The sequence below is a fragment of the Vicugna pacos genome, chromosome 11 (assembly GCF_048564905.1).
Source record: "Vicugna pacos chromosome 11, VicPac4, whole genome shotgun sequence".
Lineage (NCBI taxonomy): Eukaryota > Metazoa > Chordata > Mammalia > Artiodactyla > Camelidae > Vicugna > Vicugna pacos.
The window spans coordinates 63,934,459-63,958,868 of record NC_132997.1 but is presented as its reverse complement, the minus strand read 5'-3'; the positions used below and the strand labels follow the sequence as shown (position 1 = coordinate 63,958,868).

The window sequence follows — 24,410 nt, the reverse complement described above, 5'->3', positions numbered from 1 at the left end:
ATCAACAAAAGAATAAACACAAATTAACACCTAATACCTACAGGAACTCCACCAGGTGGAACCTATATGCAAATTAAACATTAAATTAAAAAATATAAATATAAATGACCACAAACATACATATGGCATACAAGTGTACACTAGTAAAAAAACCATGAACCAATCAAAACCATTTTCCAGTATATTTAAATCAACAACTTCCTCCAAAATGTATTTTTTCCTTAGTTTTCTGACATATCATAATATATATATGACAGCATAACAATATTCATACAGCATGTAAGGACATTATACCTTTAAGGGGGTATTGTATTAAATTTCAAAAATACCTTTATTTTGAAACAATAACACTATCCAGGGATGGAATATAAAAGTGAACGACTGTTTCTCTACAAGCCAAATGCATAACCCTTGTTGATTATTATTCCCTGTTTTTTTTTTTTTATACAACCAGAACTAAGTATTCAACTTTCAGTGGTTCTGCCACTGAAAACCTGATGGTTTCAGACATGCCTCTTGTGAATTACCTGCTCTACCTATATCCTGGGCTATTTTGAAACTATGATGTAAGAATGGTTGGAAAAACATGAATGTGTTTCATATATAACATATATATATATATATATATATATATATATATATATATATATATATATATATACACACATACATCTACATATCTATAGGAAAAGAACGTTAGTACAAATGTTTTTGTTTACTTTTTTCAGTTTTACTGCTACCCTTAAGATTCCTTCGGACTCAAAATCTGCACTATTAATAATACCATGAACCACCAATCTCTGCTACTATTTCTAAAATTTTGTCTTACTTCCTACTGAACTGAAGAAAGAAAACAATTTTTGGACAAACAGATTCAAGTCTGTCTTTTTGACATTTGCCCTGTGACACAGCTGTTCTCTCCAGGACCAACTCCTGCCGTGACAACTTCTCTTTTCATGCCTGGTGCTTTATCTCCATTTCTGTTGGTAATACCTGTATGAGCTGATGTGTCTTTGTCATTGTTCTTAAATCCTTTATCCCTAGGCTGATTAATGTCACTAATTCTGACACTCAAAAACTGCTAGAGTTTACCACGTAGTAAAACTCTTGCTTACAAACTAAAAGGGCCTTGAAGTTTTCTTTTGTTAATACAGATCTTAAAATAATGCTAGCAATATATATTTTACTTTTTAAAAATAAAGAATACTTCGCCTGGAAAAAAATATGATTCATAAGGACATAAATTCACCTTCAAACATATTAATGACTAATCCAAAGATTTATTCTGTGTGCTGGCAAATGGAAGACAGGAATAAGAAATAGTGATTGAGTTACAAGAATGCTAGTTTCAGCTCAATATGATGAAGAACTTTCTAGGAATCAGTTGTCCAAACATGGAATGGGCCATATTGTAAAACAGTTTCTATCTCATTGAAATTATTGATGCATGTGTCAGACATTCTCATTCCTTTACTCATGCCTGAACTGATTAGTTCATTAAACAATCACCAGAACTAAGATCTTGGAACTGTGTTAGATCTTCAGGATACAAAAGTTACTAAGATCTAGGACCTATCCTCCAGGGATTTAAATTCAAATAAGGGGAAAAGACACATACAATGATGAAAGTATAGTGTTAGAGAAATGCACCAAAAAGAGACAGGCAACTCAACTGAGAGAATGCTTAGTCTAGAAAAGATTCTTAGATGAGGGGATGCCTGAGCTGAATTCCAAACACTGAGCATACGTTATCTCAGCCAGCTTGTGTAATGGAAGATGAAAGGTTTCAAAACAGAAAATTTAACAAACTAAGGTAATTAGATAAGCAGTAGTTTGGCATAATGCGAGAAACTACTAGTTGCTAAATGTAATAGGTGAATCAGGAAGTTTCAGAAATGAGGCTGCATAAATGTTCAGGTATCAAGTAATAGAAAGCCATGCACATGAGCTTGAAATGTCTTCTGTAGGAAGTTACAAAAGTGTATTAGGCAGAGCGTGATATAGTCAGATTTGAGCTTCTGAAAAAGTCACTCTAGTGGCTGAGTGAAAGATGGAACTGAGCAAGAAAAATGGAAACAAGGTCAGGAAGCAATTCTGATAAAAGACAAATAACGTTGTGGAGAGAAGAAGAGAGTCAAGAAACATTCAGAGGACAAAATAGGAAGGATTTAAAGATTTCTTAGTTGCCATGAGTAGACAAAAGTCAAGGACGACGCCTACGTTTCAAGCTTCAGTGGAGTAATGAAGTGTTACATCAATTCCTGAAGAACAGATTTTAAGAGAACATTTCTCATAGTAGAGGAGGTTGTATTAAACTGTGTTTAATATTCTATGGACTTAATTAAAGTACAGATATACTGAAGTTGTATATGATATTTTAGAAAATTTTATCACCAGGGATTAGATATACCTGTTCACTTTCTAAACACCTAATGACAATTATTAACTGCAGATAATTTTAGAAAGAGGATGGATCTAAATAATAAACAAATGGCCAGATATACATTGTTTAAGTATTTGACATTCCTATGAAACATTAATTATGTTACTTTCCATGTACATCACATCATCTAAGGGAAGTTTTCTCTCCCTCCCCACCCCCACTAGCTCCAGTGAAGGAGCAGGCCAAGGCAGCAGTGAATGCTGCCATAAATACATTTTTGGATCATAGGCATTTGAACAAAAGGTGCCAACAGGTGAATATAAGGCTCACAGTATTATACAGCTATCACATGGACAAATAAATATGAAACCCAGGGCTATCTAACTCCAAAGCACAAACTCTTAAGGACTACAGTGTGCTGCCCACCCCTTGGAAACATTCAGAGTATTTTAACAGGCTAACTGAATTGCAAATTTCCAAGAGCAAAATTCTAAGTACTGTTTCCCACCCAGGCGCTCACGCCACTCCAACTCAGCAATTCCTTGAAGTTTCACTGTTCTTTAAAAAGTCCCTTAGGACACAATTTTAACATCTGTAATTTTAAAGTGAGTGACAGTCCAGAAAATTAGAATGTACGCAAGCAAGCGTAGGGCTTACTATGCAACCACTAAATAATATAAATACACCAAGAAAGTACAAATACATAAATTTTGCTATTATGGAAAAACTAAAACTACATTTTTTCCCTCAAGATTTAGCTTGTGCTAACCACTGTGTTCATGAAGGTGTGACTTAAACTATTCTAAATTTCCAAATTGAGTAGTCACTGCTAAAAGTATGATTATGCATGCAAACTGAAAAAAATGAAATAAAATCCACACAAAATTTGTGGGATATCACCAGGCTTATAAAATTTATTACCGTTGCCCGGATAAAACTTATTAAGGTGGCTCTGTGAATTTTCTAGGCAGTATTCACTAAATGTCCTGTGACTCATTAAACCCATTAAACTTCAGGAGATCCCTAAACCCCTTGGTCTGGGTTGTGAAAAGATGTATATGCACTTTTCAAGGAAGAAAGTCTATATAGTATTACCACGGTCAGACTACAGTCAGACTATATAAAATAGAGGTTCTGTCTAGACTAGTAATTAAAATAGATGACTTTATTTTCCATAGACCTTGGCTCAAGGTCCAACTTCAACATTTACTAACTCTGTGATCAGAGTAAGGCATTTAAAATTGCTTCAGTTTCCCTTTCTGTAATATGAGAAATAGCATCCACTATGTTTGCTGTGAGATTTAAGGGAATTCATGTAAGTTAGCATTTACTATGTTGTCTGGCAGGTATTAAGAACTCAGTGTAGTCTTCCCAACAGAAAATAAACAAGGCACAGAGAAATTAAATAATACAATAGAAAAACTAGATTTGCTGGATATTTTCAGAACATTACACCCCCCAAAAAATAGGATATACATTCTTTTCAAGTGCACATGGAACATTTTCCAGGATCGATCATGTACTTGGGCACAAAAGAAACCTCAACAATTTCAAGAAGATAGAAATCATCTCAAGCATCTTTACTGACCACAATGCCATGAAACTGTAAATAAACAACAGAGAAACAAAGGAGAAAAAAAGGAAAGCATGGAGATTAAACAATATGTTATTGAAAAAACAATGGGTCAGTGAGGAAATCAAAGCTGAAATTAAAAAATACCTTGAGACAAATGACAATGAAAGCACAACCACTCAAAATCTATGGGACACAGAAAAGGCAGTGCTAAGAGGGAAGTTTATAGCAATACAGGCCTTCCTCAAAACAGAAGAACAATCACAAATAAACAATTTAACCCACCACCTGAATGAATTAGAAAAAGAAGAACAAAAAGCCCCAAAAGGCAGCAGAAGGAAGGAAATAATAAAGATCAGAGAGGAAATAAATACAATAGAGATTAACAAAACCACAGAAAAAAAATCAACCAAACCAAAAGCTGTTTTTTTGAAAAAGTAAATAAAATCGACAAACCTCTGGCCAAACTCACAAAGAAGAAAAAAGAGAGAGCACAAATTAGCAAAATAAGAAAGGAAAATGGAGAAATTAAAACAAATAAAATAGAAATACAGAATATCATACAAGAATATTATGAAAAACTATATGCAACCAAACTGGATAACCTAGAGAGATGGACAAGTTTCTGGAAACATACAGTCCACCAAGACTGAATCAAGAAGAAATTGATGACTTGAACAATCCGATCACTAGAAAGGAAATAGAAATAGCAATTAAAAACCTCCCTACAAATAAAAGTCCAGGACCAGACGGCTTCACCGGGGAATTCTACCAAACATGCAAAGAAGAACTCATACCAGTCCTTCTCAAACTCTTCCAGACGATTGAAAAGGAGGGAATACTCCCAACATAGACGCCAAAATCCTCACCAAAATATTAGCAAATAGAATCCAACAACACGTAAAAAAGATTATACATCATGATCAAGTGGGGTTCATCCCAGGGACACAAGGCTGGTTCAACATACGCAAATCAATCAATGTAATACATCACATCAACAAGAGAAAGACAATGATCATCTCAACTGATGCAGAAAAAGCATTTGATAAAATTCAACACCCATTTATAGTAAAAACTCTCACTAAAGTGGGTATAGAGGGAACATATCTCAACATAATAAAAGCTATATATGACAAACCTACAGCCAGCATAGTACTCAACGGTGAAAAACTCAAAGCTTCCCACTAAAATCTGGGACAAGATAAGGATGCCCACTATCACCACTCCTATTCAACATAGTCCTGGAAGTCCTAGCCACAGCAGTCAGCCAAGAGAGAGAAATGAAAGGGATCCAAATTAGAAAAGAAGAGGTAAAAGTGTCACTATATGCCGATGACATGTTACTATATATAGAAAACCCTAAAAGGTCCACACAAAAACTACTAGAGCTGATTGAAGAATTCAGCAAGGTAGCAGGTTACAAAATTAACGTTCAAAAATCAGTTGCATTTCTTTACACTAACGATGAATCAACAGAAAAAGATAGTAAAGAAACAATCCCCTTTAAAATAGCATCCAAAGTAATAAAATACCTGGAATAAATCTAACCAAGGAGGTGAAAGAATTATACACAGAAAACTATAAACCACTGATGAAGGAAATGAAAGAAGACTTTAAAAAATGGAAAGATATCCCATGCTCTTGGATTGGAAGAATCAGTATTGTTAAAATGGTCACACTGCCCAAGGCAATCTACAGATTTAATGCAATCCCTATCCAATTACCCAGGACATATTTCACAGAACTAGAACAAATCATAATAAAATTTATGCCAAAGCATTACTGAAGAGAAAGAAAGAGGCTGGAGGAATAATTCTCCAAGACTTCAGGCAATACTATAGAGCTACAGTCATCAAGACAGCATGGTATTGGTACCAAAACAGACATATAGACCAATGGAACAGAATAGAGAGCCCAGAAATGAACCCACAAACTTTTGGTCAACTAATCTGACAAAGGAGGCAAGAACATACAATGGAATAAAGACAGTCTCTTCAGCAAATGGTGCTGGGAAAACTGGACAGCAGCATGTAAAACAATGAAGCTAGAACACTCCCTTACACTATATACAAAAATCAACTCAAAATCGGTCAAAGACTTAAACATAAGACAAGATACAATAAACCTCCTAGAGGAAAACATAGGCAAAACATTATCTGACATACATTTCAAAAATTTTCTCCTAGAAGAAATAAAAGCAAGAATAAACAAATGGGACCTAATGAAACTTACAAGCTTCTGCACAGCAAAGGAAACCAGAAGTAAAACAAGAGGACAACCTACAGAATGGGAGAAAATTTTTGCAGATGAAACCGACAAAGGTTGATCTCCAGAATATATAAGCAGCTCATATAATTCAATAAGAAAACAATAAACAACCCAATCCAAAAATGAGCAGAAGACCTAAACAAGAAATTCTTGAAGGAAGACATACAAAGGATCAATAGGCACATGAAAAAATGCTCAATATCACTAATTATCAGAGAAATGCAAATCAAAACTACAATGAGGTATCACCTCACACCAGTCAGAATGGCCGTCATTCAAAAATCCACAAATGACAAATGCTGGAGAGGCTGTGGAGAAAGGGGAACCCTCCTACACTGCTGGTGGGAATGCAGTTTGGTGCAGCCACTATGGAAAACAGTGTGGAGATTCCTCAAAAGACTAGGAATAGACTTACCATATGACCCAGGAATCCCACTCCCGGGCTTGTATCCAAAAGGAACCCTACTTCAGGATGACACCTGCACCCCAATGTTCATAGCAGCACTATATACAACAGCCAAGACATGGAAACAGCCTAAATGTCCATCAACAGGTGACTGGATAAAGAAGAGGTGGTATATTTATACAATGGAATACTACTCAGCCATAAAAACCGACAACATAATGCCATTTGCAGCAACATGGATGCTCCTGGAGAATGTCATTCTAAGTGAAGTAAGCCAGAAAGAGAATGAAAAATACCGTATGAGATGCTCATATGTGGAATCTAAAAAACAAAAACAAAAACAAACAAACAAAAACAAAGCGTCAATACAGGACAGAAATAGACTCAAAGACATAGAATACAGACTTGTGGTTGCCAGGGGTGTGGAGGGTGGGAAGGGATAGACTGGGATTTCATAATTGTAGAATAGATAAACAAGATTATACTGTATAGCACAGGGAAATATACACAAAATGTTATGGTAGGTCACAGAGAAAAAAATGTGACAATGAGTGTATATATATCCATTTATGACTGAAAAATTGTGCTGAACACTGGAATTTGACACAACATTGTAAAATGATTATAAATCAATAAAAAATGTTAAAAAAAAAGAACTCAGTGTAAGTTAGCTATTGTTAAAACATGTGATGAAAGAAAATGGGAGAGATTAAGAAGGAAAAAAAAAGGTAGGTTGAAAAAAGAAAAGAAAGCACAGAAAGATATAGAGTAAAATAAAACATCTAGCGAGAAGTGGAGAACACACATGAATTGCCATAGTCTCTGCTAAGGGTTACAAATTTTTTGTAGAAAGAGAAAAAAAAATCTGGAAGTGCCCTTGTAATTTACAAAACCATGACAAAACTCCATGTAATGAGAGTTTGGAGACATTCCAGAGATGTGTTATCCAATTAGTGGCATGTGACCATTTACATACAAATTAATTAAAATTAAACGAAATGTTCAAATCATGTTTACAGTGTAGTTACATTTCAAGTGCTCCATAGTCATATAGGACTAGTGGCTACCATATTGGACCATGCAGTGTTGCTACAGGATATATCTTCCATCACAGAAAGTTTTATCAGATAGCGCCATTGAATAGGAGAAAATGCTGAGCCAGGACTTTTAAAATTGCAAGCGACAAAAATCAGACTCAATGCATGTTAAAAATACATATATTTGAGGAAATTCTGTGGTAGGTCAGAATAAAAGGAAAATCTTTAAGGATTAGTATAGCTCTGGGATATTATAATCCAATAAACAGGAACTCAACAGGACTCCTCTCTGACTGTTTCTGTCAGGCTTCATTCTCTCCCACAGATAATGGATTTTCTCCATGATGTCAGGAAACTTAGCTACAATGGCTTCAGATTCATTTCCACCTCTTTAGTACATGATGTCAAAGTCTTCCAGCAGCATTTTTTTTTTAATCCTTTCAATTCCTGGTTGGACTCTGACTGGACTGGTAACGATTTTCTGTTCACTCTGCAGCAGTCACTCTGGCTAAGGGTAAAATGTTCTGACCTGCCCAGCCTGGACAATTTCCCACTCGTTTAGCTAATGTCAGTGCCAGAAAAACAGAGGACAATGATGTGTGGAATGGAAGAGCATTTGCATCAACAAAGCCATTGGCAGACGTGTGAGCACGTCAGCTGCCCCCAAATGTGTTTTCTTTAATAACATAACATCAGAAAAGTCCCAAATCACACTCCAGAGCTGCCTTCATGATGTTTATACTTATTATGTAATGTCATTATTTTTCCCTGACAGTAATTATATAGTTTTCAACCCATATTAATTTAAAAGACTGCCCTGGTACTTTAGCAAACTGCAAGTAAAACATTCAGTTTCTTCCTTATACTAAATATTTGTAAACTGAAAGAGAACAGTTGCTGAATTCAAACATACTTAAAAAAAAGTCCTTGATATGGAATTGAATTACTACACAGACTGTCTCATATATACTGAATTTGTTCTCTAGTCTATACTCATGCAACCATGTCTTTGTAATATTTCCTACTGACATAACAAGAGATGTTTTAACAAAACAAGAGCAAAATTTATATTTAACTTACATCTTCTATGTCCTTGTCCAGAGCTACAATTCTTAGAGGAGTGGTCAAATTCAGACTGTCAGAGATAGTTGCTCCCACAGGGGCAGATTCCAGGATATAGCCTTGATAACTGGGCATTGTGAAATATGGGCTCTGATTGTTTTCATCCAGTATTTCAATATGTAGACTGGCAAAAGCAGGAAGAGGATGGCCATTGTCCTGTTCAGCCTAAAAAATAATTTTAAAAAAGGTTAAAACATTATATGTTATGGGAACATTACATAGTGTCATTTTTCATACCATATATAGGAGTTTGCTTTTTGAACAGATATTATTATAGAAAGACAAACTGCTGTAAAGTTAAAGGATCCTTAGAAAACATGAAGAAATGGAAGTCCAAAGAGGCTTCATCAACTTTTTGGTTTACTGTCCTCAAACCCAGTGTATATTAAAAAAAAAATTGCTGCCAATAAACTATTATATCTGTCATTGCATATATTAGAAGGAATAACTACGTTTAAATACAGTTAGACAAAAAAATTAAGTAACGACAACTTAGTGAGTTGCTGATAAAACAGGTAAATAAAAAACAGAGAAAAGATTCTTAAGAAAGTATTGTGCTTATTTTTGTCTCTTCCATGTCTTTTCATTCCATACTAATAATTCAATACCCAAATAATTCATAATTCTATATAAAATTAATAGATTAAGGCTACTTTTGTTGTCCCTGAAAGTCCTGAAGAGAATTTTATATGGGATAGAGATAATTTCAATAAAATATTTTAATAACTATGGAAATTCAAATACTATTTAATCATAAATACATTATTCAGGTAAAATTAATATTCATGTATTAGGAATATGTTTGTTTTCTTGTTTTTCTCTCCTATTCAATTTTTTAAAAATTGATGACAATTTAGATTTCCAATAAATTTTCTCAGGAAATCTCCACATGGTCATATTATGAATAATAAACACCAACCCTTAACACCTACCCTTGACTTTCTAGTTTTTTAAAAAATGTATTATACTATATAGCAATCCAAAATTTTTATTTAAGGGAAGATTTTATCACAATTGAACTTCTAGAAGATCTCTTCCAAACTGTAGAATAAACCACTGACATATTTCAATAATATATATATTGAAACAGATAAAAACTTTTATTGATATGTTTGCCCAATTGTTGCAATAGTTCTACTTTGATATCAACTCAGAACAAAAGTAAAATATTTTATTTTAAATCATGGAGTTCTTTTCTAGATGAAGCAATGAACTTTGGCCATTAAAATCTGTACATAGTTCAGGTAGGTATCTCTGATTGTTCCATCTTGGGCCTCCAGAAGATAATTTTTTCAGTTTTTCCTAGTTGTAATTCAGTATTTTCATCAGTTGAGAGTGTAGGGGACAAATCACAGTGATGTTTGGCAGTACCAGTGTGTTTGACCCAAGAAAAATCACTTCATATTATTATTAATATTGAAAATATTTTGAAACGTCATTTATGCTAATCACTACATTGAAATTATGGTAATTAATAAACCTATTGTGAAATGTTATACAAAGCATTGATTTTTTTAAAAAAACAACTTATCTTTGTTTCTCAGTATTTTGATAACTCTATTTCAAAAAATCAGATTTCCTTTACAATGTTATTTAGTTTATGTATTAACATTTGCATCTGAGAGCAGACTACTAAATGTGCCATTTGTACGTGGCACAAAATGTTTATGAGCCCCTGCTCTGCATTAAAGACAATAGTAGTAGAATAAGGTCTTTTCTGAAATTATGCATCCCACACTCATAACCATATGTGCTCCTGACACCATCAGTATGGATAAGCTCTTTCTGCATCCATCGATTGTGATTAATTTGTGCTGAGAGATGGATGTTCTTCTAGGAGTTTACTCTGTGACATACAGCAAGCTTCCTGGACACAGTCGACCAGGGTGAAAGGAACAGCCTATATGACTAGAAAACACCACCTGACACTGTATGAAACTAACTGGCCCAGATGGGGTTTCTAACCCATGACCTTGATCTGACTGAAGCAGGAGCAGCTCAAATATGCAAGTCATTTTGAACAGGACTTTTTCTCTCTCCCTTAATTTTGTATCTAATTATTCTAAAAGCTGTTAGGTTATATCCTGGACATACTAATAATGTTATGAAACGCCACAAATTTTATAATTTGTCCCCTTCCTCCAATAAACACACACAACTTATGGATGGTGAGGGGAGAACAAAAAGCAAATTGCATAACAATGAAAGAAGCTCATATTTTATATTCAGCTCATACGTTGTTAATTTTTACTGCCAGCTGTGAAGCCAGGAAAACATGTATTATTTGCATGATGGAAACAAAGTGACCCAACAGAAAGAGAAATAAACCCAAATTAGATCTATGGAAACAACCGATTTCCCCATATCTTTAAAAATAACATATGTAAAGGTTCCATTTGTTATTTCCCTAACATTAGTTTGTTGTTAATATGACTAATATTTTTGGACTGCTGCTATGTATTTTATCCTCTTTGGGGTGTTTCAGATGTACTAACCACAAATCTGTCTCCAGAGTCCAAATTCTTAGCCTCTGTGTGATTTTGCCTTTCTCAATGTGAAAGCATGTACTTTTGCATTGATGCAAAAACGAAAAGATTAGTTTCATGTTGAAGTCCACACCCCGTGTACTTTCAGACAACGAGAGCCCAACTCAGGTCTCCTGATTTATAAGAGGCTACACAGGGAAATTCACTACATGTTTCGCTAATTGAGAGAATGCAAATGAACGTCCAAATGTAAGACTGATGGGAGAAACTAGTGGCAGGGAAGAATATTAATAAAGTGACACTCCAGATTGAATTAGAGTTAAAACACAGCACTTAAAACAAATTAATACCATTATACTTTTTTTTCTTTAGAGGGCTCATGCAATAAACCTTTTATCCAATCCTCTCTTCTTCTATGTAATATAAATAGGAATTCTCAAAACTCTGGCTTATGCTGTTCCCCTGTAATCGTCAGTAAATGAGATGAGAAGTACAAAAAGCAGGTCAAGTGAAACAAGGTGGTATTTTTAAAATATCATCTAATCCCATAAGATAACCTTTTTTTTTTTTATATCTACAAAGTCTGTAGTTACATGTTAAACATTATGTTTAAAAACCAGGTTTTGCTTGGAGAATTTCTGGGCATGAGTCCCATATTCAGTAATGAGATCAAAGTAAAACTAAAGCCAAAACAGCAGAAGTATAAAAAATACACGATTTAGTTGCTTTGAAGGGCAAAATATTAAAAGAGGAAAACCACTCCATTGTCAGTATTCAAAAAAGAAAATATTCATAACCTCTTGGCTCCTTGAACCAGAGGACTGAGAATACAGAATAACTTTTGTCCTACTGGCTGGTGGCAAGCAGTGTAACAAATTCTATGGTTCCTAACATGAACTCTTTCAAGCAGATATAATAATTTAGGGGGAAAAAATAAAATGGGAAAGATTATCAAGACATTTAAATTGACTCAGGAAAGAAGAAATAAATCATTTTTCCTGGAAAATCAGGAAGTATTAATTATGCATCCATAGTGCCCACTTTTTACATCTTAGGTGCTCACTTTTGCTTATACTCATTTCTCCCAATTTATCCTAAGTCTACTTCAGTCAGGCTTTTGTCCCCACCAAATACAGCTGTTGTCAAAATCACCAGTGACTCCTACACTGCTGAAAGTAATATTTATTTTTAGTTCATACCTTACTTAACCTGTCATAAGCATTTAAAACATTATTCACTAGTCTTTCAAGACAACACTATCTCTTGGTTTTCTTCTGATACTACTATCCCTCACTTCTCTTTCTTCCTTGCTGGTTTCTCCTTTTTTCCCCAACTTAAAATTAGAGTGCCCCTGGAGTCAGGCCTTCATCATCTCTTCTTCTTACTTAATTCCTTGCCAATCTTGTCTAATCACATGGTTTTAAAAATGTCAGTAACATAACAACTCCCAATTTAAATCTCCAGTCTGGACCTCTGAAGTCCAGAATCCATATCCAACTGTATATGTAGCAACTCTGCAGAAGGAATAACTATAAAGATAGTTATTTAATTATTATAGTTACTGTTAAACTATAATAATCGTTATTTTAATAACTATTAAATATGTTTCTTAGATACTCTGTATCTAATAAACATTTCAGATGTAACCTCTGCAAAAATGAAATTCTTATCTTCCTCCTCATAAACCTACACCACGGTCATTTCCACCTCAATAGCATCTCCATTCCTCCAGTCACTCAGGCAAGAACCTTGGGGTCATTGTTATTCCTTTGTTCTTTTATACTTCACATCTAGTCTACGAGGAAATTTTATTGACTATAACTTCAAAATATATGCAAAATCTAAATGTCTTACCTCCTCCACTGTTCTCACCCTGGTAGGTACCAATCTATCAACATCTGTTACCTCGATTATTTAAACTTTTCTATCAGCTTCTACCCTGGCCAAGAGCCCATTCTCATAATTGCAGCCCAGTGATTTTGTTAAATGCTAGTCAAATCAAGCCACTTCTCTCATTAAAACCCCTCAGGGATTTTCAGTTTGTCTCAGGTCCACAGGATCTGATCTCATATTGGTTTTATCATGTTACTCTCTTTCTCACTAAATATGCTCTGACTACACTATCCTTATGCTGCTCCACTAAAATCCAAGCATATTCCTGCCTCAGAACCTTTGCATTGGCTGTTCCCCCTATCTCAAGTGCTATTCCCACTGATGTCCACATGGATCAAATATCTTCTTCCATGAGACCTACACTGACCACCTCATTTAAATTATATCCCCAGTACTGGAATTTCCAATGCAATCTGCTATTTGTATAGCACTTAACATCTAAAATATTTCAAAATCTGTTTATTAAATTTGTAATTTATTGTCAGAATTAAACTAGAATATAACTATCAAGATATCATGGATGTAACTATTTTGTTAATGTTGATTCCTAGAACTTATTCTAGCAGCTAACATTGAGTAGGCCATCAATAAATATTGAATGAATGAATGCACTTTTGGTAAGGTAGTCACACATTCTACAAAAGCAATCACTGCTGGAATGGAAAGGTGGTTTAAGAGATAAATGCTTGTCTTCCAGCCTGCATCTAACCAACTTCACAACCCCTGATAAGTTCCTTACCCTCCCTTAATCACAGTAAATGACAATTTACAAGACATCTTATTAAGCATGTAAGAACTCTATGACAAGATATATTCAAAATACTTATGAAAATGCCTAGCAAGAAAATTTCTTGCTCAATAACTGTCAATTGTATTACTGTTACTAAAAATAGTTTAGAGAAAACCTCTTGCCTCAAGTGATAGATGAGGGGAAAATAAAACCAGGTTTTTTAAATTAATACTTTCAGTTTTCATCTTCTCAGTTGATAATATATAATCAATGGATTTTATACACCAAGAAATATTCCATGTCAGTGAATTTCAGATTAAAAAAATGTCTCATATTAATGTAATGAATCGTGGCCTTATTTTAAAATGTAAATTAAATGTTACAACTAAAAAATTAAGGTAAAACCACACTTTAATCTTAATAATTCTGATAACTTTGCACTTTTCCTGTATTTATATTTATAACTAAAAATGGAATTATACTGTATGTAAAGTAAGTGTCCTTGCTCCTGCAAACCTACCCCTTTATTGTAACTAGTGTCTGAGCATCCATCATTCTCCACTAAGTCCTTAAATTCTATGACAGAGTAAACACTGGAAATTTGTCTGTTTCATTCATTACAAAATGTTTAGCCAGTCTCTGTTATATGGAAGAATTAAAAAATGTATTTGTTGTGAATTTTGTGCATTTTCAATTTCAATAGGCCATGTACATCATTGCTTTATATTAAACATTTTCTACAAATAAAATGAATATGCCATGATTTTAATCTCATATGATAAATATTTAGGGAAGGGGTTTTTTGGACACTAAAATGAAGAAGAAACGACTTTTTGTGAATGTATAACATGAACACCATAGATTGTCTTTATTTGAGCAATTATGGCAACCAGATAGGGCTGTAGTTCTCAAACTTTAGTGTGCGTAAGAGTCAGCAGGGAAAGCTACTATAAAGCAGATCCCCACACCCTACCCACAAAGATTCTGGGTCATATATTTGGGATAAGGACAAGGAATCTTCCTTTTTATCAAACTCTCTCAGGTGGTTATAATGTGAGTACTTTGAGAGATACCCTTCTGGGTCTGGCTATTTTTTTTTTATGCTTGGGCTATGCCCAAACTCAAATTTCTAGAAAATCTTTCTTTGTAGTCCTCTTGGTTAGCAAAGATGACCAGTAAGGCTCCAGGATAATACTGTATATACAGAAAAACACTGCTATCATGCCAGCAGACTTTGACAGCTTCTGGTAATGGATGCTACATAGAATACAATTATCAAATGTGCAAGTTGAGTGCCAGTAGAACTGCTTAATGACGGCAGCATACCAAAGGATTCCATGCACATAAATATGAATATTCTACACATGATAAATTCAGTCTCAGTTACTATTCTCTTGATTTCAAGTCTTCTTGACAGTTCTTTTTTTTAATTAATGAAATTTAATTATACATTAGTCTATACATATACACACACATATATGTATATTTCTGGTTATGTTGCTCTCAAATGAAAGATGCTTACGTATTTTCGAGGAAAACCTAAGAATTGAGAATATTGACAAAACCTTTCACCCAGTTCTCTACCTGGAAACACTGGTAAGGTCTTCAACTAGGTTAGTGGACTAAGCTAGAGTTCTGAGATCTGGGGGAATTCATTTGGGTATGTGGACCTATACAATTTATCTCACATTTCATCATACCCCAATGAATATAAGACTGAAAGTCTTGGTGTGTGATGGAAAAGTACTACTGGAGAACTCTTCATTTAAACTTTATGGAGTCTGCTTCAACTACAGTCTCTTGAAAATCTTGATTTCAAAAATAAAAAAAGAGAGAGAAAGAAAGAAAGAAAGAAGAAAGGAAGGAAGAAAGGAAGGAAGGAAGAAAGGAAGAAAAGAAAAAGAAAAGGATGCACAATTCACTGTATCCTAAAGCAGATTATTTAGAAGTAGTAATATAGTCTTGATAGAAGTATCAATTTTTTAATTTCACTGTTTTTATTATTTTAAAGTAAAAAGGAGCAACAGATTGAAAGCAGGGTGAAGAAAAGAGGTTTTGATATAGACAAGATTTTTGGTACCTAGTCAGTGCATATATAATGCATAACTAACGTACCCTGGAACAGTAACACTGCCTAGCAGTGTATTAGCGTTACCAGTGACTGTGAACATAGCATATAAGGCTACTGGGTAACTCAAAGTCCTCTTTCTTCTCTATCCCTTTCTTGGACACCACACCCCTTGCTATCTTCCTCTTCTGTAAAGCCTTCAATATACAAAGAATGACATTTCTCAAGTTTGTCTCTCCTAGCAAAGTGCAGCATGCTTGTTTACATTCATAGGAGGCTGACTGAGAAACTGGCATGTCTATCCAGCTATTCAGGGTTTATGCAGATCCCCTGATCCCTTTAATTCTAATTCTAAATTCAACTCTCAAGTAGAAAATGTGTTCACTTTGGAGACATTTGCTGGAGGGCTAAATATATACTTCCAGTCTCTTTCTGATTAGAAATTGCATTCATTTAACATTTTTCCTGATCAATTTAGATGGTTGAAATATATTTAGTTAACCTTTCAACCAATTTGTTTACTTATTAGCATTAATAATATTATCAGCTTATGACTTTCAAGTCGCTAGGCATTTAGAAATGTTTGCCTTGGGATTCAAACATAAATTTCTTGGACTATTATTTGAAATCAGATGTTTATAAAAATCCAAAAATTTTCCTGTGCAATGATAATATATTGTTATTGAGTTCTTTCACAAGTGGAAAGTGTATGGTTTTGAAACACATACTTCCTGAAAATTCTGACTAAAAATATGCTACTTTAATTATTTATAAAAAATTAAAAACAAAGTAATTTATACTGTTAGAATCATACAATGGGAGTTCTTGGGTATGTGTGAGGAGTTGGGACCAGAAGAGGATGATCTGTATTTTTTTTACTGTATCTGGATGCTGCAGTTTGTGAAAACTCATCAAGAAGTACACTTTTTGTATGCAATTTCAATAAAATTTCAATAGGCGGGAGGGTATAGCTCAAGTGATAGAGTGCATGCTAAGCACTCACTGGGTTCAACTGAACTTCCTTGAAGAATAAATAAATAAGTAAACCTGATTACCTCCCCCCACCAAAAAACAGACGAAAAAAAACTACAAAAAAAAATTCAATAAAAATGTTGCTAAAAAAAGGGCTATGAACTTACTCTCCCAAAATGTGCACACAGGCCACCCCTCCCTCCACACTATAGTCGGCTAGTTACTAGGTTATGGCCACTGAAGTCCAAAGGGCACAACTTAATAAAGGCTGGCCTAGGAAGTGACTCAAAAAACATTATTAAGATACCAGAGAATTTCAGGTGCTTGCGTCTTCAAGCATATCTGTTCATTAAAGGCAGATCTCAAAAGGAAACTCAGTCTTGTGTGCCTTTTCCAGCAGTGTGTCTCGAACACTGAGGTTTCAAAAGCCCTGCTCCTTTTCTGATGCCTTTGTATCACTGAGGTGATTGCTAAGGTGGATTTCCGGAGGCTCAGTCAGGACTTCTGATACGTATTTATTTGTCTGTTTCCTTAATTACTATTTTAATTTTACCCCGCCTTACCAAGTTCCCACATTATTTTAATATACGGTTGGTTCTCAGATTTTAGTGCTCTGAAAATCACCTGGGCATCTTGCTCAGCAGGTAGAGCCCTAAACTCTGCCTTTCAAAAACAGGCACATCGCATGATCCTAATACGTCCAATCCAAAGCCCTTTGAGAATCACATGGGTTTAGCATTTTGGCTTTTATCAGACAGGCGTGTAGGCAGCTGTTACACTCAAAAAACACCTAGGTGGAGCACCTTAGATCAGTTCTGCTCTAGCCTCTTATGCAAGTGATTGCTACTGTTTTTAATCTTTAAGTAAGGTTTCAAATTTCACTTTGGACCTGAGAGTTGGAAATAAAAGTGGCAGAAGCGCACTTATGTAAGAGAGTTCACCATGGGATCCCGCTCAGCTCATTAAAACTCTACAAGAGCTTGGGGTTGAAGCTCCAGTAACTGTAAAAAGCTTACATTTCCCTTCTATGTACACACATTTTTCTTTCAGAATGTCTTAGGGAGGGATGGCTGGGGCAAGCCTGTGTTGCCTGGATCGAAGATCATATCAATATTACCTATTAGTTAACAATTAAAAATAAGTGCGTTCTATTGCTTCTTGACCCTTCTTATACAATTATATTGCTTTAAAACCCACAAAACTACTGTTTAAACTTTATACTCTAAAAATTAAAGAATACAGTAAGAGTCTGACAACAAGCCTATTTATGACAATTAATAGAAAAATATGAGGACTTACAAAACCATACGATAATTTATCAGATGAAACACAAATAATATTTTGTATATTATAGAACTGATTTGTTTGTAATGTCATGAATCTAGCAAAAAAGTGTTGGGAAATAAACACATTTTCTGTTTGACAAAAAAGAAGAGATACCTTTACTAGACAGACTATAAACAACACACTCCCCAAAGGGGTTTATAATATAACAGCAATACTGACACACTTCCCATCTAGGAAATATTTCTAAAGTGAAGCATATTTTATCTTCATTTGATGTAGTAACATGCCCATTCTGTTTATAATCTATCGCAATGAAAACATGAATCCTTGGAGCTTCTGTATACCTTTCAATAATAAAAATCTTTCTCTTTGCTCGGAGTTTGAGATATGAACTGACACTACAATGACTAAAGCAATTTTGAGTGATTTATAGAAGAAAACCCAGTTACTCTGGGGAAGACCACAGATTCAGAAAACTCCTGCTAAGCACAGATGTATCAGACTACTTGGCTGGTGGTTTGAACATGGGTATCAATTGGCTGTAAACAGCAAGGCCAGCCAGAGACACAATTGTGATAGTGATGAAGCAGCAACTTTTTTCTAGAATGCTTCCAACTCATGCTGTATCCCCCTTATTTTGCCCTGCCCTTCGCTTCCCCATCCAACAAAGGTCTATGCTGAATTCTGATTCCATTCCCACAGGGTATTCTCTCCACTGGGAGAAAGCTCTACTGAGGTGCCTTATGTGAACTGGTTGACTAGAACAGTCTGTCCTGGAATATATGAATTTCAAATAAATCATCAATATGCCCCCCCTCCAAAAAAATCTATCTCTAAGCAGGCTATTTTTCAGAGCCTGGAAGTTAATGACAGCAGGAGTTTAACATTTCTCCCATGTATCAGGCTGTTCTTGAGAAACAAACAAACAAACAAACAAAAATACTGGTGAGAAGACCTATTTAGCTTTCAAGGTTTTAGATAGACCCTTTCAGTTTCATTTTCTATGCAACAACCAAGAAGCTTGGTTGAAGAAAAGTTACTTGGGAACAATCACGTGGGAGGGTTAAGGTAGCTTATATGCATGAAGGAGTTTGTAGTGGGGAGACATGGCAAGGACTTCTCAGAGAGTAGCTTTCGTTTGAACATTTTACAGTATTTAGACTTGCTACTGGACTCTTACCATGACCTTTGCAGTCACGAGGGCCTTGCCAAAATCAAGGCACTGTGACAAGAGTGAAAACATTGCTTTTCTTCCTCCAAGCAGCTGCAGGTCACCTCATGAAGAAGGAAAGAGGCCAAGTGAATTATCACCTCTGTGTGTCTTTTCTCAGCTTGCACATTTGGACAGCCACTATATTCAACGTCTGTGTTCTATGTCTGTGCTAACTAACCCAGCTGGATGAATAATGACATGAGAGAAGAGGACACCATAAATTCTTTCCTTGTGTTGATTTCCATAATTGACGTAATAGTCAATTAATGTAGCCTAGTACTTAGAATTTTTAGAAATGTGGACAATCGGGAGTAAATAAAAGGATACAGTGTTCTTCCTGAGGAAACAACAATGATGTTTTATGTGACAATCTACTAAATTTTAAAAAAAGGACATAAAATTAAGATAAAAGATGAATATTTGCAAATGTATCAAATATATCAAATTACTCATTAAGACATCCATGGAGGGACTGTTATTTCATTATTGATAAAAACTAATCCCTGGAGTTTCTGTGCGATAATTTTCCCTAAAATGTATAAAGGACTTTCATTCTTAATGGACTTAAACTTCCTTACTTTATATACTTTGCTAGCGGTCAGAGGAAGTGAGCTCATTCTTCACTTAACTGCTGAACTAAGGAGTGGCATATGTGTGTGTTTTACCCTTTCAACAGGAATACGTAAAAATAAGGGGAGGCACACATGGCTAGAATATTTCCAGAAGCATGAAGTATCTCATCCGTAGAGTTTGCCTTTGTTCCTATGGCTGAACAACATCAGCTCTGATTATTTTTCTCATCCTAACCCTGGCTCGCTGAAGCTTCTTATTCACTTTTTCCTAAAAGGAGCATCAGGGCTTTCTTCTCTCTTCGTAATTTCTCTCACTCTTTTTTTTTTTTTTATCTGATAAGTTGACAATACTCACACCACAGCAGAAAGATAGTAACTTACATTTCACAATCTCCTTAACAGATTTAATGAATTTTGATAGTTCTTTCATTTTTGTGGATGATGCCAGACTTTTTATTTTGAGAAGTAATGACTGATGATTTGTGACCTCCTACTCCATCTGTCTGCCCCTAATACCTGATCTTTGAAATCAACAAGTTCTCTGTTGCAAATTCATGTAGTGGGCAAGTTGTCAAGTGGCTTGAAGGTCATGTGGAGCAGCATGATCTAATTTTTTGTTTTTGCAACATTCTGTTGGCAATGTGGGGAGATGGGCAGGATGCACGGAAAAGAGGCTGAGATCTGAGAGATCACTTGTATGAGGTGATGCGCTGTGAGGATGAAAACTAGAGAACTGCAGTGGGCATGAAGAGTTGGAGAGACATTCAAGAGAAATTTCAGATGCATTTGGATAGGACTTAAAAGGTGACTGGATAGGGCCATGTGGGAGAAGATGTCCAAGAGAACCTGGGAACTCCTAGCTTGGGTGACTGGCTGATTGTAGTATTATTAATTGAAATAAAGAAGATGAGGTTTTAAAAGGATGTACATAGTTTACTACAGTCTTAATTTGACATAACTGCATAATACTAGGAGTAGTTATCCAGCCAGTGATTGGATATAGAAATCAGAAAAGAAATAAATCTAAAAGCATAATTTCCATACTTATGGCTTCCTTGAACTAGAGGTTTCATGCATTTCTGACTTCTCAACACCAAGCAAAGTGTCAGCCACCTAATAAGCACTCAGAAAGGATTTGGCAAATCTAAAACTAGCAAATGTCATATGGCTTAAAAACAGCGCATCTGAGTTTCCCACTGAACTCCTGTGAAGTAAAGCATAATTGGTATCATTATTCAAATAGAGGCCAAATTTTTTCTAAAGCTGTGGCATCAGAGATTCACATGCAGGCTCAATGGCTGTCACCGCTGTTCTTTTAGGCCTCCATCATTTCCTGCGTGCTGTTGTCCTGTGACTCACAAATTACTAAAGCAGAGTAATTTGCCAGGAGACATGGCACATCAGTACTAATATTTAAGCTCACCAGTTCAAACTGTTTGTTTAAATGAAATCATAAATAGCCTTAAACTGTACCTAAATATAGGTATGGGCTTTTTCCCAGGGATTGATTTTTTAAGAAGGTCGTTGCATCTTTACTCTGGACAGAGACATGGGATAAAATCATATCAAATACATGCACTTTCAAATGTATGTATTTAAATATAATGAATGCAGTACCCAAATCCAGCAGCTTTAAATGAATTACTGTGCCAGGAGGAAAACAATCACAACAAATATTTATTGAGCACTGTCTAAGTGCTGTACATGTATAGTGGTAGGGGCTTGGGCCACAATGTGATGAAACTGATTAAAATGTGCCCTCCTATAAAGGTCAGGAGAAAACTAAATAGGAAAAATTCAACACAGAATGATCAAATCCATCACAGGGACTAGCAGGATGCAAGGAGGGGCTTCCAGCCAGTGGCCATGCCTTCCCAGAGGAATTGTTTGTCTTCTCAGCATCTTAAGCATCAGTGAAACATCAATGTGAATTAGATGGTTGATTAAAAAAGGGAGGAATCTTTAAGGAAGAACTGCAAATGCTTGGAGGCTAGAGAGAACATCGTGAGTTTTAGGCAGTACAAGTGGTTAGTATGGCTGGAACAGAAAGTACACAGGGTGACTGATGTGGGCTTAGGGTTAATTATGCCCATTAAGTAGAAGGAAAAGAAGTTAAAGGTCAGTCTGCTAGGCAGTGTAAGTAAGTCAATGAATAACAACATGACAATCAGACATATCATGATACAATGATATATCATTGTGACCCTTGCTATTAGTTCTAAACTAAAGAAATTTAGATAAAAAACAACTGTGTTTGAGCAACTGACAGACAGTTGCTCGAACATCATTTAATATTTGTATTAGATGCCTAAAGTATAAATATATCAACTAATAATATTTAATTAATAATTTATCCATTTAATCCTTGTATTAGATGCCCAAAGTATACATACATTAACTAATAACATTTTTTTAAACTACTGCACTTATAAGTGCATTATTATAATAATGAAGGTGAATTTTCTGGACTTTGTTAGAGACACTGAATGCATGAACAAACTCATTATCATCTAGAATCTAAAATGTACTTTCATATTTCTATCACATAGTCTGTTTTTGCTGTATGAGTATGGTGATCACATGATTTTTATTCAAACTAGGACATTTTTGAGAGTGAAAGAAGTGTTATGAATAATTATACAAGGACAACAGGCATAAATATGAACCACCCCAGGCAAACCCAGGATTGAGTATGATTCTCATTCAAAATGCATATTTCATTTTAACATATGCTTAAATGATTGCAAGTATTTCAGATTTGGAATAGTGTTTTGAAATGGAGCATCCTTTTCTCTTTTAATTAGATGTGTTTTAATCCTCTAGTATTCTAAAGTTGGTGAACTACACCTTTTTGTCTTCCTAGTTTTACCTTTACATATTTATTTGTAAGTATACTGACTAAAATCACTGGCAGAAAAAGAGAAAATGAAGATGATAAATCTCTAATTTGTGACACGTCTCAGCTGTTAAATGTTCTATCACTTTTTAAAGCAGAATGTTTCTTGAGTCTAGAAGAGGATGATTCCTTTTACTTTATTTTTCCTTAGCTTCTGAAACAGAAATTGGGATCAAGTCCAATAAAAAAGAAATTGTGGCCAATGAAAAATGAAGCATTATTAAAATAAGAAAAAGGGAAAAAATGGAGACTTACTATAGAGGAGAGCTATCGGATTGTAGCATTTCAATGGATCCTATACAAAGCCAGACTACTCAGCTATTATTCAAGCAGGTGGCACATTATTATTCTTACAGACTGATACCTTTGCTTATTATTCCCTTGACTGCACACAAAACAAGGTAATTTGCATCTAATAATGTCTGTAAAAACTTCCATTAATAATGTAAAGTATTATTAAAACATAAAAAAAAAACCTATGCCTTGTTCTAATTGATTTTTGTTTCTATAATTGATAGGACTATTTCACTATACCCAGGTACAGCAGGACAACTGACTTTGATAATAAAAAAAAAAAAAGAAAATTGATTTCAGGTTTCAAGTGAGGCAGTTTGGAAACAGTGCTTTGTCAAGTTTCTTAATGCCCACAGAGTACAGTACCACAGGAACCCAGGTAGATTGACAGGAGACAATGGGTACACATTTTTGAGTCTTACATAGTCTAATGATAATTAAAATAAAATAGTGCAAGAAGATGAATCTCACGCATGACTATTTTACACAAATGGTAAAAGGATTCTTTCTTTGTTGAATGACTCCCAAATCCCTACTGAATGAAATCCAAGGAAACTGCAGTGGAACATAAGGCTCGCCCCGTAGTCTGGCTCTGTACCTCATTTCCCAGTTAACTGCTTGCAGCCTGGTACATCATGCCTCCAAGCTTTTGCTTCTGTTCTTCCTTATGTTCAAACATATTTCCCACTTTTACTCGTTAGCCAAACCCTTCCACTACAGCAACATTTAGCTTGGGGGTAATCTCCAGAAAATCTTCCTTGAGTCCCAAGATTGATTTCAATGTCCCAATGTTTTTACATTGCGCTACTGTCAGCAGTTGAATGGTTGCATTTGATTTATTCTTTCCCTTTCTAGACTACGCAATCTTTAAGGACAAAGGACCACTAGACAAACATAGAATCTAGCATGTATAATATAATTGGTGATAACAAAATATGTCCTAATTTGAGCTAAAATTAAATATGTCTATATATTATTATTTGCAGTTACACTGACATATAATAAAACCAGACAAATGTTTCTAAGTAACTGCATCTTGATGAAGTGAAGTAAGTATGGCTTTAGGGTAGATAAACTTAAATTTGAATTTAAATTCTGCTGCTTATTACTGATGTAACTTTGAGCCAATCACTTACCCTATCTAAACTTCAGTTTTCCCATTTGTACCAATGAGTATGGTACTAAGGTTGTGGCTATAATTTAATGAAAA

At 34.9% G+C, this 24,410-nt stretch overlaps 1 protein-coding gene and 1 long non-coding RNA gene across 2 annotated transcripts in view; one reads left to right on the top strand and one right to left on the bottom strand.

Annotated features, from left to right (window-relative positions):
• The window catches only part of LOC140699349 (uncharacterized), a 29,767-nt gene extending 28,762 nt beyond the window's left edge, over nt 1–1,005 (top strand). Inside the window, exon 3 of the long non-coding RNA XR_012077462.1 lies at nt 729–1,005. This is a non-coding gene — a long non-coding RNA (uncharacterized lncRNA). The remainder of the gene's footprint in view (nt 1–728) is intronic.
• Nucleotides 1–24,410, bottom strand: part of LOC102539006 (protocadherin-15) — a 379,801-nt gene that overhangs the window by 217,257 nt on the left and 138,134 nt on the right. The window contains exon 9 of the mRNA XM_072971518.1: nt 8,748–8,954. Coding sequence (XP_072827619.1) covers nt 8,748–8,954 — 207 coding nt within the window. The remainder of the gene's footprint in view (nt 1–8,747; nt 8,955–24,410) is intronic.